This window comes from Sorex araneus, chromosome X, assembly GCF_027595985.1.
Source record: "Sorex araneus isolate mSorAra2 chromosome X, mSorAra2.pri, whole genome shotgun sequence".
NCBI classification, from domain to species: Eukaryota; Metazoa; Chordata; class Mammalia; order Eulipotyphla; family Soricidae; genus Sorex; species Sorex araneus.
In genome coordinates this window covers 172,865,667-172,881,311 of record NC_073313.1, presented here as the reverse complement: position 1 = coordinate 172,881,311, position 15,645 = coordinate 172,865,667, and the positions used below count along the sequence as shown (strand labels likewise).

The window sequence follows — 15,645 nt, the reverse complement described above, 5'->3', positions numbered from 1 at the left end:
GTTTGTCCATTCTGCCTTGCCACAGGGTGCTTAGGTTTATTGGGTTACTCCAATCACAGTGCTCCCCTTCCTCTGTATTTATTTGCAACCTCTTTCTTTGTGCTCCATTAACTTATAAATATTGCTTTTCTCTTCTCCTTAAGTCCTTTGTATAGTTACTTCAAAGCAGTGTTCTTTTTGTATAGACACAGGAAGACAGTTAATGCTATGTTTTTGTAACTTGGGAGTTAACTGACTCCAGATAATATTACCTTCTGGACATCTGTTCTCTCAACTTAAGCCTCAGTTGCCCTTACTTCCTAGATCCCCAAAAGCAGGATCCTGACGAGGAACTGGACAGGGTCACAACTCATAGTTTAAGAAGTTAGGGTTCCAAGACAGTAGAATCAAGAGCCAGAAGGACTGGTTTATGGTAGGAAGCTTGCTACAAATGAGTGGGGGGATGCAGTTAGAACAGAGAAGGGACCACTATGACATGATAGTTGGAAATTATTACTCTGGACAAGAACTGCATGCCGAAAGGAAGTAAAGTGTGATACCTGTTTAGTAACAGTAATGAAAACTACAATGCTTAAAAGGAAAATGAGAGAGAAAAACAGAAAGAGTGAGAGAAGAAGGTGTCTTTCATAGAGACACTTTTAAAAAGTAGTGGGGGAGGGATAGGGGGAGGTACAATGTTCCCAGACTGGGGACATTGGCAGCAAGAAATGTGTACACTGATGAAGAGATGGATGTTGGAACACTGTATGACTGAAACTCAATAAGGAACAACTTCATAGCTGTATATCTCACAGTGATTCAATTAAAAAAATTTAAGAAGATATGGTTTCAACTGTGGTACCTTGTGGCAACCCTAATAATTCTCAGTTCTACCCCTTCCCTGTGTCTTCACCATCACACATGGAGACAAGGGACTCAGAGGCTGCAGGCTGTCTTCTCCCTAGAGGTCTGGGGTACCTTCCTTGGGTCTTGCAAGGGCCTAAAAGGAAGGAGCCTTTTAAGGGGTGAGCTGGATTAACATATGTTACCACTGGAAGTTTCCCTCTGGTTTCATGTGCTCACCTACCTCAGGGCTAGGCACCAGGAAAAATACTAGCCAGGAACTCACCTTCAAGAAGAAACTTCAGGAACAGTAAGAAAGCACAGGGGTAAGGTACTTGCATCCTATGAACCCCATTTCAAAACCCCAGCCTCACATATGGGCCCTTGAGCACTGCCAGGATTGCTCCTGACCACAGAACTGGGAAAGCCCCTGAGCAATGCCAAGTGTGACAGAGGAGGAGAAAGAGAAGGAGGAGGAGGAGGAGGAGGAAGAAGAGGAGGAGGGAAAAAGGAGAAGGAGGAGGACGAGGAGGAGGAGGAGGAGGAGGAGGAGGAAAAGGAGGAGGAGGAGGAAAAGAAAAGGGAGAGAGATGCAATTGCAATTCCCAGAGAATCGAGACACAACCATGAATACGCACACACACACCTTTACAACCCTTTCTCTCCACTGGTTTGCAGATATGATTGAACAAAAACAGGCAAATCAAATGATAGGAAAAGCCCTCAGGAATTTCTCGTGGGGCAAGAGCCATCTCCAAGCAGAACCCAGGGGAGCAAGAAAGGACAAGGACCCTCAGGGCCTAATGAGATGGGGCCAGCTGGGGCTCACTGCCCAGCTTCCCTGAGTCTCGGCACTGTGACAAGGACACCCCCATGCTAATGCAGCCTGGCCAGATTTTCATTAAACACTGTGTGTGGAATTCAGGGAGAAGGGGGGAACACACAAGCAGCTGCCAGCCCCCTCCTCCCCTGCCCGCAGGAACAGCAGCTCACTGTGAGCTGAGCACACAGATGAGAGCTGTGCTCTCACGCTCGGCCCCCCCCTCCCCTCCATGCAGTGGCCAGTCTCCAGGGCAAGGGAGGGGTCCCTGGTTACTTACAAATTTAAATAGGTACCACTGCAATCTCTCTGCTTCCTATCAACTTTGAAAAGGCTATTCTTCTGGTCTGGAGTCCTTATCTGTAACATTCATCCTTGGGCTGGAAGTGGTTGAGCAGTAGAGCACTCCTGTGAGAGGCTCTGGGTCTGATCCCAGGCATGTCTCCCAAAACGATTTCTTTTTAAAGTCTTCACTTTGCTTCAGCCACAATGTCTTAAGCAATTCCAGATGCTAAAAATTATCCTAGGGACCGAAGTAATAGTACAGTGGGTAGGGTGTTTGCCTTGCACATGGCCTACCTGGGTTCAATCCCCAGCATCCCATATGGTCCCCCAGCACCATCAGGAGTAATTCTTGAGTGCAGAGCTAGGAGTAACTCCTGAGCATCGCTGGGTGTGACCCAAAAAGAAAAAATAATTACCCCAGAACCAGAGATGTGGCTCCATGCAGAGATCATGCTCATATGTATGAAGCCCTGAGTTTGATCCCTGGTACAATACACACACACACACACACACACACACACACACACACACACACACACACACTATCCCAGCCCAACTAATATCTGAGTTAGTAGCTAAGAATACAAATTGGGAAAGACAAGCCCTGCCTTTCAGGAGTATATACAGGTGCAATAAATTTTTTTTTTAAAAGAGCAGAGACAGAGACAGAGAACACGGGTTAAGGTACTTGCTTTACATGCAGCCAGCCCTGGTTGAATCTCAGGCACCATATGGTCTCCCCATAAGTAACACTCTCCCACCTTCCAGCAACACTGACAAGTGTGGCTAAGAAAAACAAAGAAGAATGGGATGCAATGATTCAAGTAAGTTTTGAATAACAGGAGTCCAAAAGGGCTAAAGGAACCTAAGGGAAATTTAAATCAGCCCAGAAAGTGAAGAAGGCTCCCAGGCAGAGAGCTTTCATCTCAATTTTGAGTGGTAAACAGTTTGCTGGAAAACAAAAGAGGAGGCCAGGAAGGCAGGGCGCTGAAGACCAAGAGAAGCACAGGTGCCACAGTCAGGGGCAAATGGTAGGACACAGCGTGGAGGGAGATTGCTGAAGCATCTGTGGATGAGAGCGGAGGTGTGCTGGGTTTATGGGGTGAGATGAGTCCAGCCAGGTAAGAGGGACCTAGGGGCCTAAATAAAACATGCTTAAATTCTGGGTGCTGTTCCTGAACTACAGAAGGGGGTGGAGAAGGGAGGGGAGGAGGTGACTTGTAGAACATTTTGATGAGAGCAACCCAAGGAGATGAAGGAAGAATGAATCCTTGAGGCATGGAACGCTGTCGGGGGAGGTCCTCAAGCTCAAGCTGTTCCTCCCTGAGGGTCCTCTACATACACAGTATCTCAGGAGAGCAAACTGAGGAAGGAACAGAAACTGGCACTACAGACCACTGTCCTGATGAATATTTATAATGTTCAGATACTGCTTTTATCAAGTCAAAGAAACGCAGGGCCAGCAATACACATAAGGATCATTCGACAAGAGGGCTGTGCATTTGGCTGCATGTAGGGTCGGGGGTATAAGATGTCTCCCACCTTTTCATCAAAAGGAGGTGGGAGTACAAGAGGAGAAACTATGAAAAAGAAAGCACACAATGTGGTGGGTAAAACTACCAGGGGATGAGTCCACAAAGCAGGCAAGGGCTCTTTGAGGAGTTCCTAACAGGGAAAGCCATGGGAAACAGAAAGAGTCTGGTGTAAAGTTCCACTGCTAGGAGACTAGGCTAAGATACAGCAAAGGCTAAGGCCAGCCCCTTGTAGCTACTGTAAGGATTGAGACTGACCTCTCACTCTCAGGGCCAGAAGTCTATGGAGATCAGGCCATTTCTATCCTGCCCAGCTCCCAATGTGTCACTGAGAAAATACCTGAGCAGGTTCCCAGACCTTGTTTGCTGAGTTTATGGAAGATATGTGTAATTTCATTGTATCTATTTCTCAACTTTTGGACTCACAAGATTTAAATAAAAATATATACACTGGTCTCAGGCCAGGGCTGATACCAGCGCACACTATGCCGAGATTCCACTTGGGTGGCCACACTTTTGTGTGGTCGCTTTGCTACTGATCTACCAGAATCTGGAAGCCAACTAGACTACTTTGGTTCCAGAAACTGCCTGCAGCCGTGTCTCTAGACTGTGAACTAAGCCATAGCCCCACGCCAACCAAGGATTGGAAATATCCTTCTTTCTCAGGTTTTTTTTTTCCTTTGTCGGGCGGCGTGGTGTCAGCCATACTATGAGGACTATTAAGCAGGCACGAACTTGGTGGCACGGGAAGGAGGAAAAAAAAAAGAGTTATGTACTTGGAACAGCAGGACTTCATATCTCTTCATTCTCAGCAATGGAAAACTAATTATCAAATGCTAAAATATATATAAATTCACACATATATAATATATATACACATTTATATATACATAAATATATATACTTATACACATATAAAATATATATACATATATATACACACACTGCTCAGGAAGGTGGGCGGCACCGGCCCCACTTGCCGCTGAGATGTGATCCTGGGGCCACACGTGTGCTGCCTCACCGCAGCTGCACGAGCATGATTCCAGAGGCCAGCTGAACTACTTTTGATACTGGCAGCTCCTTGCAGAATGTCTCCAGACTGAGAACTAGGCTGTGGCCCCATGCCTGCCCAGAAGGGGAAAGGTTTTTCTCTCTCTCGCCTTTTCCTTCGGGGGGAGGGGGAAGGGCGTGGTGACCACCATATTATGAGGACCACTAATGAGAGATACAAGCTTGCAATGATCCAATTTCTGGAAGAAATTTCCCTCGACTTAGTTGCTAAAATACAGAAATCCAAAACCTCATATCTCTTCACAGCAGGTCTGATTCTAGTGGGGAACTCCTAACAATAATAGTAAGATTTTTGTTGAAATGTTGAATGTAACCAAAGTAAAGAGAAAGTAAAGTAAAATTTATCAGTTACCGGGGAGGGATGGAGGTATACTGGGGTGTTTTTTTGGTGGTGGTATATGGGTGCTGGTGAAGGGATGGTTGTTTCAGCATTGTATAACTGAGACTTAAGCCTGAAAGCATTGTAATTTTCCACATGGTGATTCAATAAAATATATATATGTATATATATACACACTTATCAAACAAATCTCACAAGGAGACATTACTGGTGCCCACTCGAGCAAATCAATGAACAATGGGACGGCAGTGCTACAGTGCTACACTTATGCTACCATTTTAAGGATCAAGAACAAATCAAAACCTTAAAGATTAAAATTAATTACATCAAAATGACAATATATTATTTTAAAGACCCATATATAAAAGGAAAGTAGCTCCTTTTAAATGTGACTATTTCCTTTGGTTTGTTTGCTTAGGAGCCACACCTAGCCTTACTCAGGAATCATGTGGTGCCATATGCAGTCCAGCCCTTCATGCCATCTCCTTGGCCTGATTTTCTCTGAATCTTAAATCTACTGCTTCACTAAATGTATAAGTGTTTCTGAGAAGATCTTGTTTTGGATCTAAATCAAAAAAATTTACTTCATTTTTTTGTTAATAGAACTGTGTATCTTAGAAAAAAATTTCCCCTGAGAATGTTTCAAATATATCATTTCTCACAGAACATGCATTCAACACCTAAAAATTAGCTTGCCCTCAGTCAAACCTCAGAATCAGAACCATTTTTCCGAAATTGTTCTAACAAACATATCAATGATGTCAAAGCCCGAATTTTGAAATAGAACTTCTGTTCTCCTTCTAGTCTCATTATTAAAACAGATTTTTAAAGGTATGGTTCAAAACAAAATGCCATTTTCCATCCTACTTAAAGATCATAAATCAGAGCAATTTTAAAGCCAAACTAGGACTCTTCCTGAAGTATTCAGATGCATTACCATCTGTTTTTTATCAGCATTTGAGCAGGTCCAAAATCACTATATTACCAAATGTTATTAAAAATAGTTCATATCTCTTTCAAGAGCACTGTTTTCTTTCAAACTATTTTCATAGCAGAAACTTTGAAAGAAAGTTCATCTAATTTTTTTTTTTGCTTTTTTGGGTCACACCCAGCGATGCTCAGGGGTTACTCCTGGCTTTGCACTCAGGAATTACTCCTGGCGGTGCTTGGGGGACCATATGGGATGCCGGGGATTGAACCCGGGTCGGCCGCGTGCAAGGCAAACGCCCTACCCGCTGTACTATCGCTCCGGCCCCGAAAGTTCATCTAATTTTTTAACTATACCACAGATATGAATGCCAACCACAATCACATATATTTATCTGTATATCTGTACACTGAACTTACTTTTCACAAATAAATCATTACTCTTTTCCAAAGTTACTTTTACCATGAGAGCTTTTAGAAACTCCTAATCTATAAAAACTTAGTATAGTGATTACAGAAGGTTTGTGGAGGATAAAAATAACAAGTTTTGCCTGCAACGTACATATAATTATACTACACAAAGATGTTAATCTTAGCAATTGACTGAGAAAAGAGGTGCCCCTCGAAATTTATACATACTCATCACCTTATTTGCAAACACAAAAGAGACAGCAGCATTTCTTTAGCTGCTGAGTTAAAATTCAGCATCCAGGATAATAGAACATGGCAGGCGAGGAGGGGATGGTCAGAATGTTCACTGACCCCAGAGGAGACAGCTCTAAGGCACCCCCCTAGGCAGAGTAACCATAGGATGATACTGTTGACCCAAAATATTTCAGTTCTTTATAAAATAAATGATAGCTAAGCCTGATATCTAAATAAGCCTTTAGAATAAATTCTTTTATTGTTTTTTGGCTTTTTGTTTGGGGCCACACACCACAGTGCCCAGGGACTAACTCCCTGCTCTGGTGCTGGCAGGTGGGTGTCATCCCAACAGGTGCCAGGGATCAAACCAGGTTTCCAGGACAGAAGGCATGTGCTAAAGTCCCTTGAACTACCTCCTTGGGCCCTGAAATCACTATTTTAAAAATATATATATTTCTTGTATGAAAAAAAAGAATTAATCTCTCAATTCATTCATCTGACAGTTCTGAATCCTCACTCCACACAAGCATGGATGGTCTTCCTGCCCCCAAAGAGTTTACCAGCAACAGTAGCAAGAAGACATAATGGTAGATGATAAGATTCTCTTCACGATAATATGCCTCTGCAACACACACACAAACATACACATACACTCCAAACTTCTCTGGCCCCCCACAAAAGAATCACTTGCAGTAATTCCACAGTGATTCTCTTCTAAAGTATTAACTGGTTTGAACTAGTCATTTTACTGGACAGAATGGGGTATCATCAGACCAGGCCACTCTGCTTCATAACATCATACTATTATTCTGTCACTTGCCTCTTGAGAGAATAAGGTTGGAGCTCCTTTTGCTCTGTGTGTGTGTATGTGCGTGTGTGTGTGTGTGTGTGTGTGTCCACTTCTGTAACATACAACATTCCTGTAGGTGTTAATTTAAACTCAATTCAAAAGTCAGCTCCTACTGCTTAGTTTGTATTGATTTTCTTTCCATTCTGAACAGAAAAGACTGCACAAATCTGTCAACATGTAAATGATGCTTTTGAAAGGATTTTAAATGTTTCACATTACAAACACATTTAGAAAAATAAAGCATAAAACTAATAACCGTTACAACAGAGACCACCCTATGTGTTTAAAATATAACACACACATACATACATACATACATACATACATACACATACTAAAGATTTAGTTAAGGTGGGCAAAAAATAAATATAGTTCATCATCTACATTTTTTTATATTTTAACTAAAAAGGCTGAAAGCAACTTGGGAACAAGTTGGCTGTGTTATAGAAAATAACAGATCATGACATTATATGTCAATGTCAATATTGTATTGGCAACAAATTAAAAAATTTAATAAATATTGCTACAACCAAGAATAACATTATTAAAAAAAAATTCCACAGAGCAACACCCTAATTATGCCACAGTCTTTCCTGATTAAAGGAAATGGAACAGAATTTTTACATCTGATTAGGCATAACATGTGAAACCGAAATTTCCTCATAATCTTTCCCTATTACAAGATTAAGTACATCAAATGTAATATTATTCTCCCAAAGAAAAGACTTTCTCAATATTTCTTTCCATTCAGGTCCTCACTCAGACATCCAAATAAAAAAGTCATAATAGCTTTATCAGGAACACAGAGAAGTCTGAGTAACTATTATTCTGTTTGTAAATCTATTATTCTGTTTGTAAATCACCACCCTTCACTCCTTTCCTCTTTCTTTACATATGTAAATTATGGTGTCAAATCCAGAATCCACACCAGCCACCACAATCAAATTATCCTCCAGGGACATCAATCTGGCTTGTTATTCTTGTTTCAGCATTTAAAAGAAAGGGGGGAGGGAAGGGGAATCAGAGAAGGAGTAGCTATTTTCAAGAATCAGAATTCCTCTTGATTAGATTTCTGGCTCACTTGGTAAAATGTTTATGCTTTGAAATGCTTATACTTTGAGATGCATTACTTTGCTTCTAAATGTTGAGCTTTTTTTTTTTCTAAGCCAAGATATGGTACAGTGTTTGCAACATAAATTGCTTCAAGCAATATATGCATACTATTACAGGGAGCATTTGGCCAAATTCTGATATTCCCTCTTGGGAAACACCACCAACTTCCACCAGCAGTGCAGAATAGATTTTTAAACAATGCACACAGAGCCAGAGAGCCGTATCTTCCATTACACAGCCCCTTTTTATCCTACTCTTAAGGTTGTCACATGAGACATGCTGTGTGATACTCATCACTTAGAATATGGATCTTTCAGTTAAAGCAATAAGGTCTCACAAACATAAAAAATGCATTCTCCTTTTTCTCAGCATGAAAAGAAAAAGTCAGTGTGCTTTCTACCAAGGTTGATCTGAAGCTGAATGATATTGCTTCAGCTTGTGAATCATTGCACAATTATACAAATTAATAAGAATAAATAGCACACACCCATTTCTTTAGGCTGCAACTGTGAGTTAAGAACACACAAGTGATAGGAATCCTAACACCCAAAGGGGACTATTCATAGGCAGAACATATCCAATTACCTTATTTTTTCTTGATTGTCATGAATTTTTTTTGTCCCATGCCTACTAAAAACTTGACAGTGGACCCTCCCATTTTTTATTTCATTTAAGTGTACGTGATTTTCATCCAAACCCTATACAGGTAAAGGTGAAAGAAGACCTACTGTGAGCCGGTAGGTATTGGGTAGGTATTGTCCAATTGTAATAGGCTCAAAATACAAATGTCAAAGATATACATTTGTCACCTGTCAGCCCAGGCTGAAGGCATCCACCAAGAGAATCTTTTCACTATTCAGCTGCAGCCAGAATCTAGCTCCACAGACCTGCATGCTGATGAGAGCCAAGGCTCCCAGCACAGCTCTCCTCTTAACCACCTCTTTCCTCTGCAAAGCAGAGAAGCCATTTTACTAATTTGTAAGTACCCTGACGACCCAACCATCTGAAAAAATTTACTCATCAATAGCAGTCAACTAAAAAGCAAAAGTGCATCCCACAGGAATCAGAAAATAAAACAGGCCACACCAGCAAGTATCGATTGGTAAGACTGATACTCACTAAAGGCAGCTACCGCCAGGGCCAGTGTGACAATAATGGAGAACCAGGAGACCCACAACGCCTTCTTTCTGTAGTTCTGGGCTTCGTGGGGTTTTAGTCGAGTGCTGCTTTCTAGTAAGCCTAACCAAAAAAAAAAATAAAACAAAAATAAGAACAAGGAGAGAAGGAAGTTAGACATTTCCTTATTCAAAAACCCACAATCAGAACAACACACCCTTGCCAAGGACTGCAAACAGAAAACCAGTGTGCCAAGGTGGGCTTTCCTTGCCCCACACTGTGTTTTAACAAAGAAATCAAGCTTTGGCGCATCTTTTTTCAAAAGAATTCTAGACTCTGGGAACACAGGGCATGAGTCTGTGCATGGATTCATCAGCCTTAGGAAAACTGCAAACCCCACTGTTCCTTGACCTGATGTATAACCTGGGCCATCTCCTCTTCCTGTGTCAACTATGGTTCACATAGGTGCTGACCTTCCAAGAAGACTCTCAGTCAGGAAAGTAGCATTAATTGCTAACATTTAACTGAGGCATTGATTTGCATTGACCCACCAGCATGGCCCCAAAAGGTGGTTTTGCCCAAAGCAAGAAGTAAGGAACAGCAAAGGTCCTCCTCTTTTGGGTTCTAGAAGGAGAAAAACTATTTTTTCTTAAGCATAATGAACATTAATCACTGGGGCCGACATTATACACCAAGTTTTCTTCCTTGCTCTTTCTAGTCTATAGTATGTATCCATTTGCATCAAACACAGTTCAAAATCTTTCAAAACATTAAAGTGGAGTAAATCTGCTGAAAGTGGAGGTGGCCTCCTTGGGTAAGACAGGTGCAAAAAATATTGGTTAGTTTTGTCTCCTAAGCTTTCAACATTAAGAGTCCTTGGCAAGAGACTGAAGAGATAGTTCAGGGCATAAGGCACCTGCCTTGCATGCAGCTTATCCAGATTTGATCATCAGCACTGCTATGGTCCCTTCACCAGGAGTGATCCCTGAGCACAGAGCCAGGAGTAAGCCCTGAGCACTGCCACATGTGCTCCCAAAACAAACAAGCAAACAAACAAACAAAACAAGAGTCCAGGACAACAACAGAAATGTATGATGACTCAGAGTCAAGGACCAAGGTTTGGGAGCCCAGCTTCAAGAACTAGAACACCTTCAATATGATCCTAATGTATACTTCTTTAGAATTTACATTCACTAAATACTTCTCAAATAGCAAATAAAAAAAATCATCTGTGGAATCTCTTAGCTGCATGAAGAATTGAGTTTTCAGATGCTCATTCCACAACAGAAGCTGTTCTCTGGCTCATAATTCCACAATATGCTTTGCAGAGGGGAGCAGCTTCCTCACACTATCCTCAACTGACAGGGTTGGTAGTTAGAGATCAGACACAGACTTGTAAAATATTGCACAGAGTGTGACATGCCACACCTCACACCCTGTGAAAGCATCTTTCTTATCTGAGTGATTATAGCAGCAACACTATACCTCTGACTGTTGAAAACTGTATCTTGTTCCAAATGTGAACATGTTTAACTCTATTAAAATGCCATTGCTCCACTCAACTACCCTGACTGAAGCACCCCAAATAAGTCCTGAAGAAAGCAGGAAGAAATGTCCAGAAAACGTCTTAGTGAGCTCAGTTTATAGCCCAGAAATTTCTAAGTAACCAAACCTATAAGCTTATAAAGAATCAAAAGGTAGGTGCCAATGCAAGGAGGAATGAAGAACATTTCCATCAACTTCCATCAACAAAATTCCCTCCAAACTTTCCTAAGCGAAAGTTCTTAGGTGCAAAATTAAAGAAAAACAAACAGAAACCTCTCTTGTCAAATTCTGCTCTGGGTACGTCATCTCAAATTAAAATTTCTTTGTCCATTTCTCTCCTAGATGTTGACAAATATACCATTCTAATGTTCACCCTATTCTACAGTCACACTTGTCTCCAGTTAAAGCCTAGATGGGCAGGTCCCAAACATTATCAATAATGTTGTTCTCTTTTCTCATATGAAATAAAAATTTTCCTTTTATCCTGGCCAGTTAATTTGCAGAAGGGAATCTCTCACATTAAAGTGCTGACTCAAATAAGGAATTCATTTGTTGGATATTTTGACAGCAACAATCTCGAGAGGCTTGTCTACTGAGGGCAAAAAACAAGATTCCTCTTAGAGTAAGATTTCATTTTCTGAGAGAAGGGACAACAGTCTGGGTTTTCTATTCTGTCACGTGATCTTTTTTTTCCCCTTCAAAAGCCAGCAGTTGCCAGCAAAGGAGCTGGTCATGATCACACATCCCAATCCACACTCTTCCCTACAGTGCTCCCAGGATGGGGCTTCAGGTAACACCCTTATTGGTCTGGAGCATCTGCAAGGGGAAGGTCCTCTCTAAGCATAACTGGAGATTCCTCTTCACATCTGGTATCTGCATACAAAAAGGAGTAACCACAATGGAAGACTGTACAGGAAGGAAGGAATTTTCCTATTTCCTCCCAGCCTTTGTTACTATTTTTCTCCCCTCAGAATCTAGCCAGCAGCAAGGATGGAAAACCAACCACTTCTCAAAAGGAAGCTATCTATGATGACCTCCCAAGACCCAGTTCACAGGTACACAGACGTACTCAGAAGCCCCTGCCTCTACCCCGTGATGGCCCCTCACACACTCAAAAGCTCTGGAAAAAAGGGTGAGAATTCTTAAAGCAGACACGAAGGCAGTCTTGAAAGAAGGGAGCATAGCCTAGATAAGTTGAGACTGGTCTCAGCTTTGTACCCAGAGCTGTCTCCTTCCTATCCACAACTGGCCTCCATATTCAAATTTATAATCTCTGTCAGGTGACACATGTCATCACACCCAGGAGGAACTGGGTGTGCTGGTATGTAGGAAGCTTGAAACCACTGGTCACTTCCAAGTGAGCATGAACTGCTTTCTCCTAAGAGTCACTCTGAGATTCTTTTGGGGGGAAAGAAGTGCTTATTAGCTGGGAAGAAAGTGGGAAATGCTGAAACATGTAATATTCTAATGCTGGGCTGGACCCTGAGGCTTGGGGCAGATGATGGAGAAAGTCTTGTAAGAAGAAAAGTAGATATTAAATGGAAGGAGATAGAAAGAGTCTGTGTTTATGTTGAGTCTCGAAATATCTTGGACCACACAACTCTGGCTTTCTGAAGTCTCAGCCAAATGGCACTGCAGTTACTGCCATTATGAACCAGCTAGGTTTCTGGAAACCAGCCCACATCACTTCTAAGGGGGGCAGAAGATGTACCTCCAAAGTCCCCAAACAAGCCTCTGATCAGAGTTAGATGTGCTCATTTTAGTCCTGGTATTTCAGAAGTAGAAGACAAGAGAGAAGGCCAAGCACGGGTGCATATCCAGGTATCCCCTTCCCCCATATGACACCCCCTTAGGTATTTAGGCCTACAAGGAAGTGAGCTGGGGACTGTGGAAAGATCCGCCCCCGGCCACCTCCTCCCCTAATCCCCTCACCATTAGGAAAAAGGTAGCAGCAATCGAACCACTCCCAAGGGATTGAGAAATCAATGCTGGACAGATGCAGCCCCTTAGAAAAAAATAACGCAGACACAGAATATTCTAATAAGACTCCCCAGGTAGCCTGCTGATGTATTTAATATAAATGACTGATTCATCATTAACTCTTTGCTTCCGGGAGTAGGTCAGACAAAGGAATGTCATACTGACTTTCAGCTTTCTCTCCATGCCACACGGGACAGGGCGCTTTGGTGGCCAGGGTTTGTCCTCACAGAGAGGCTGCACAGTGACCGTCATGAACAGTAACTGCTTTCATGCTAGTGTACAAGGGAAAATGAAATCCCGTTGACCAGTGGAAAACAATCTAAAGAAGGAATCCAGAAGGGCTCTTTACACTTGACCATGAGCTTCAAATCAATGCTTTCTTTCCTCCTGCCATTTGGTGGGGAGAAATAGGCCGCCTTGTGCAAATGGTCCGCAGTGTTGGAAGGGGAGGGGACGGGAGAGAAGATCTGCCCAGAGATCTTTGCTCAAAACAAAAATGTTCAGTCCTACCATGTTAATTGCAGACGGGAAAGGTAACTAACACGGCTGACAACCATAGACGGGTTTGGCTGGGCGCTTGTCTGCAGGCATCAGCTCTAAAATGATCCCTACGAATGGGAGAGGAGAAATTGTAACCGAGGTGCAGAACTCGTTGCCCCTGGAGGGCTCCAGGTCTCACGGAGGATTCCTGGTGATTCTGAAAATTGTCCTTTCCATGTCGTTCTATTTCACACACTACTGTTTAAATTTTCCAAGGGAATAACATCGTGCATCCGAACACTACACCGGAATAGAAAAAAATGCACAGGAGAGACTAAGAATAGGACAGAAACCTGCTAAGACTAAAATATATAAATCCGCCACAGCCAACAAAACGAGGCTTCCAAGAAAAGGGGGTGGAGTGGCGAAGAGCCGGTTCCGTTGGCTGGAAAGCCTGGCTGCAGGGATCCCTCTTCGGTCACTAAGAGGTTTTAGCAAGACCGTTCAGTCTTTGGGGATGGGAGGCCGGAAACTGGAAGAATGGTATAGAGATTTGAATTCAGCAGGATGCAGAAAAGGTATTAGGTGTGGCCAAGAACGGGGCTCCCTTCACGCGGAAAGGAAATGAGGGAGGGAAAGCGGAATGTCGGAGGAGAAAGAAGGGAATGAAAAGAGGTGACTCCCGCGTTTTATGCGGACAACTCAACGGGGGAACCGGCTCTGGACTGCAGGTGGGATGTGGCTTCGCTGCAAAGACTCTCCTGTGTGTCTGTGTTGGGGAAGGGGAGGACCCTGGTCAGTGTCTGGGAAGGGATTTTGCAGAGGATGGGACGTGCGCTCCTGGAACCCCCAGGTTTCCGTGATGTCCGTTCCCATGAGGAATTCCAAATGCCCAGTCGCCGGATAGCGGGGGGGCAACGACCCACGGGGCCGCTGGTCCCCTGTTAAGTAACGTCGGGGGGCCGCCCGACTTCCCTCCTTCTCCCGACGCCGGGCAGGAAGCCAGCCCGGCTGAGCGAAGTTCTCCGGGGACGCCGGCGGGGGTCGCAAAAACGCGGAGCGGAGCAAGTGTAGAGCTTCGGGTCTGCGGCGCCGACCAGGGTCCGCAGTGTCCCCTCCAGAGCGCTGGGTTCCGAGAGCAAATGCGAAAGACACACACACACACACACACACACACACACACACACACACACACACACACACACACACAAAGCAAAGGCAGAAACACCGCCTCCTGCAAACTTTTTTGCAGCGGGCGCGGCGGGCCCCGGCGGGGTCGGTCCAAGACGCCCGTTTCTCCGATCCCCGGGGATGGCAGAGGGAGAGGGAAAGAAGCCGGCGCGGGAGGTGCGGCCGCGGCGCTCCGCTCCCCAAGCCTTGGCGGACACGTCCCCGCGCCCCGCGCCCCGAGCAGCCTTCGAGGCGCTGGAGCGGCGGGCCGGGAGCCAGGCTCACCGCAATCGCGCCCTCCCGGCCAGGGCACCGACGCGCGCTCACCTCGGTCCTCCAGCCCGTCGCTGAACTGGCCGCTCTCGCTGATGCGCATCTGCCTTTCGTCGTCGGACTGCGGCGGCTCCCGCGCGGGGGTCCCCAGAGGGCCGGGCGCGGCAGCCAAGGGTGGGGGGCCCCGGGGCGGCGGCGGGACGGCGGGGCCCGGGGCGCTGCGGCGCTCGCTGCCCGCGGCCGGCTCCATGGCGCGGGGCGGTGGGTGGCGGCGGCGGGGACGCTAGGGGGAAGCGCCAGGCGCCGCGGCTGGGAGCCGGCAGGGGGACACTGAGCGCGCGGCCGAGTGGAGGTGCGCCGGCGGCGGGGGGCGGGGGCCGGGGTGGGGCCGCGAGGCGGGGCGGAGGGAAGCGGGGCCGCGCGGGGGCCGCCGCGCTCCGCCCCCCGGGGCAGGTGCGCTCGCCGGGGACCCGCCCCGAGGTCCCCGAGCCGGAGCCCGCGTACCCCGGGCCCCGCCAGACTCTCGAGGGGATGACAGTCCCCGGGTGCGGAGAGACCCGCGGCGGCTCGGGCCCAGGCCGGTGCCAGGGGTGTCGGAGGAACCTGCTCCAGCCGCGGTGCGGCACCGTCAGAACCCGGTTTCTCTGCCGTCCGGGAACCTAACGCACGAACACAC

At 45.2% G+C, this 15,645-nt stretch overlaps 1 protein-coding gene across 1 annotated transcript in view; it reads right to left on the bottom strand.

Moving 5' to 3' along the window:
• TMEM163 (transmembrane protein 163) overlaps positions 1-15,365 on the bottom strand; it is a 245,271-nt gene extending 229,906 nt beyond the window's left edge. The window contains 2 exon segments of the mRNA XM_004616529.2: positions 9,525-9,644; positions 15,024-15,365. Coding sequence (XP_004616586.2) covers positions 9,525-9,644; positions 15,024-15,219 — 316 coding nt within the window. The 5' untranslated portion in view covers positions 15,220-15,365.
• Positions 15,366-15,645: the final 280 nt, after the last annotated feature.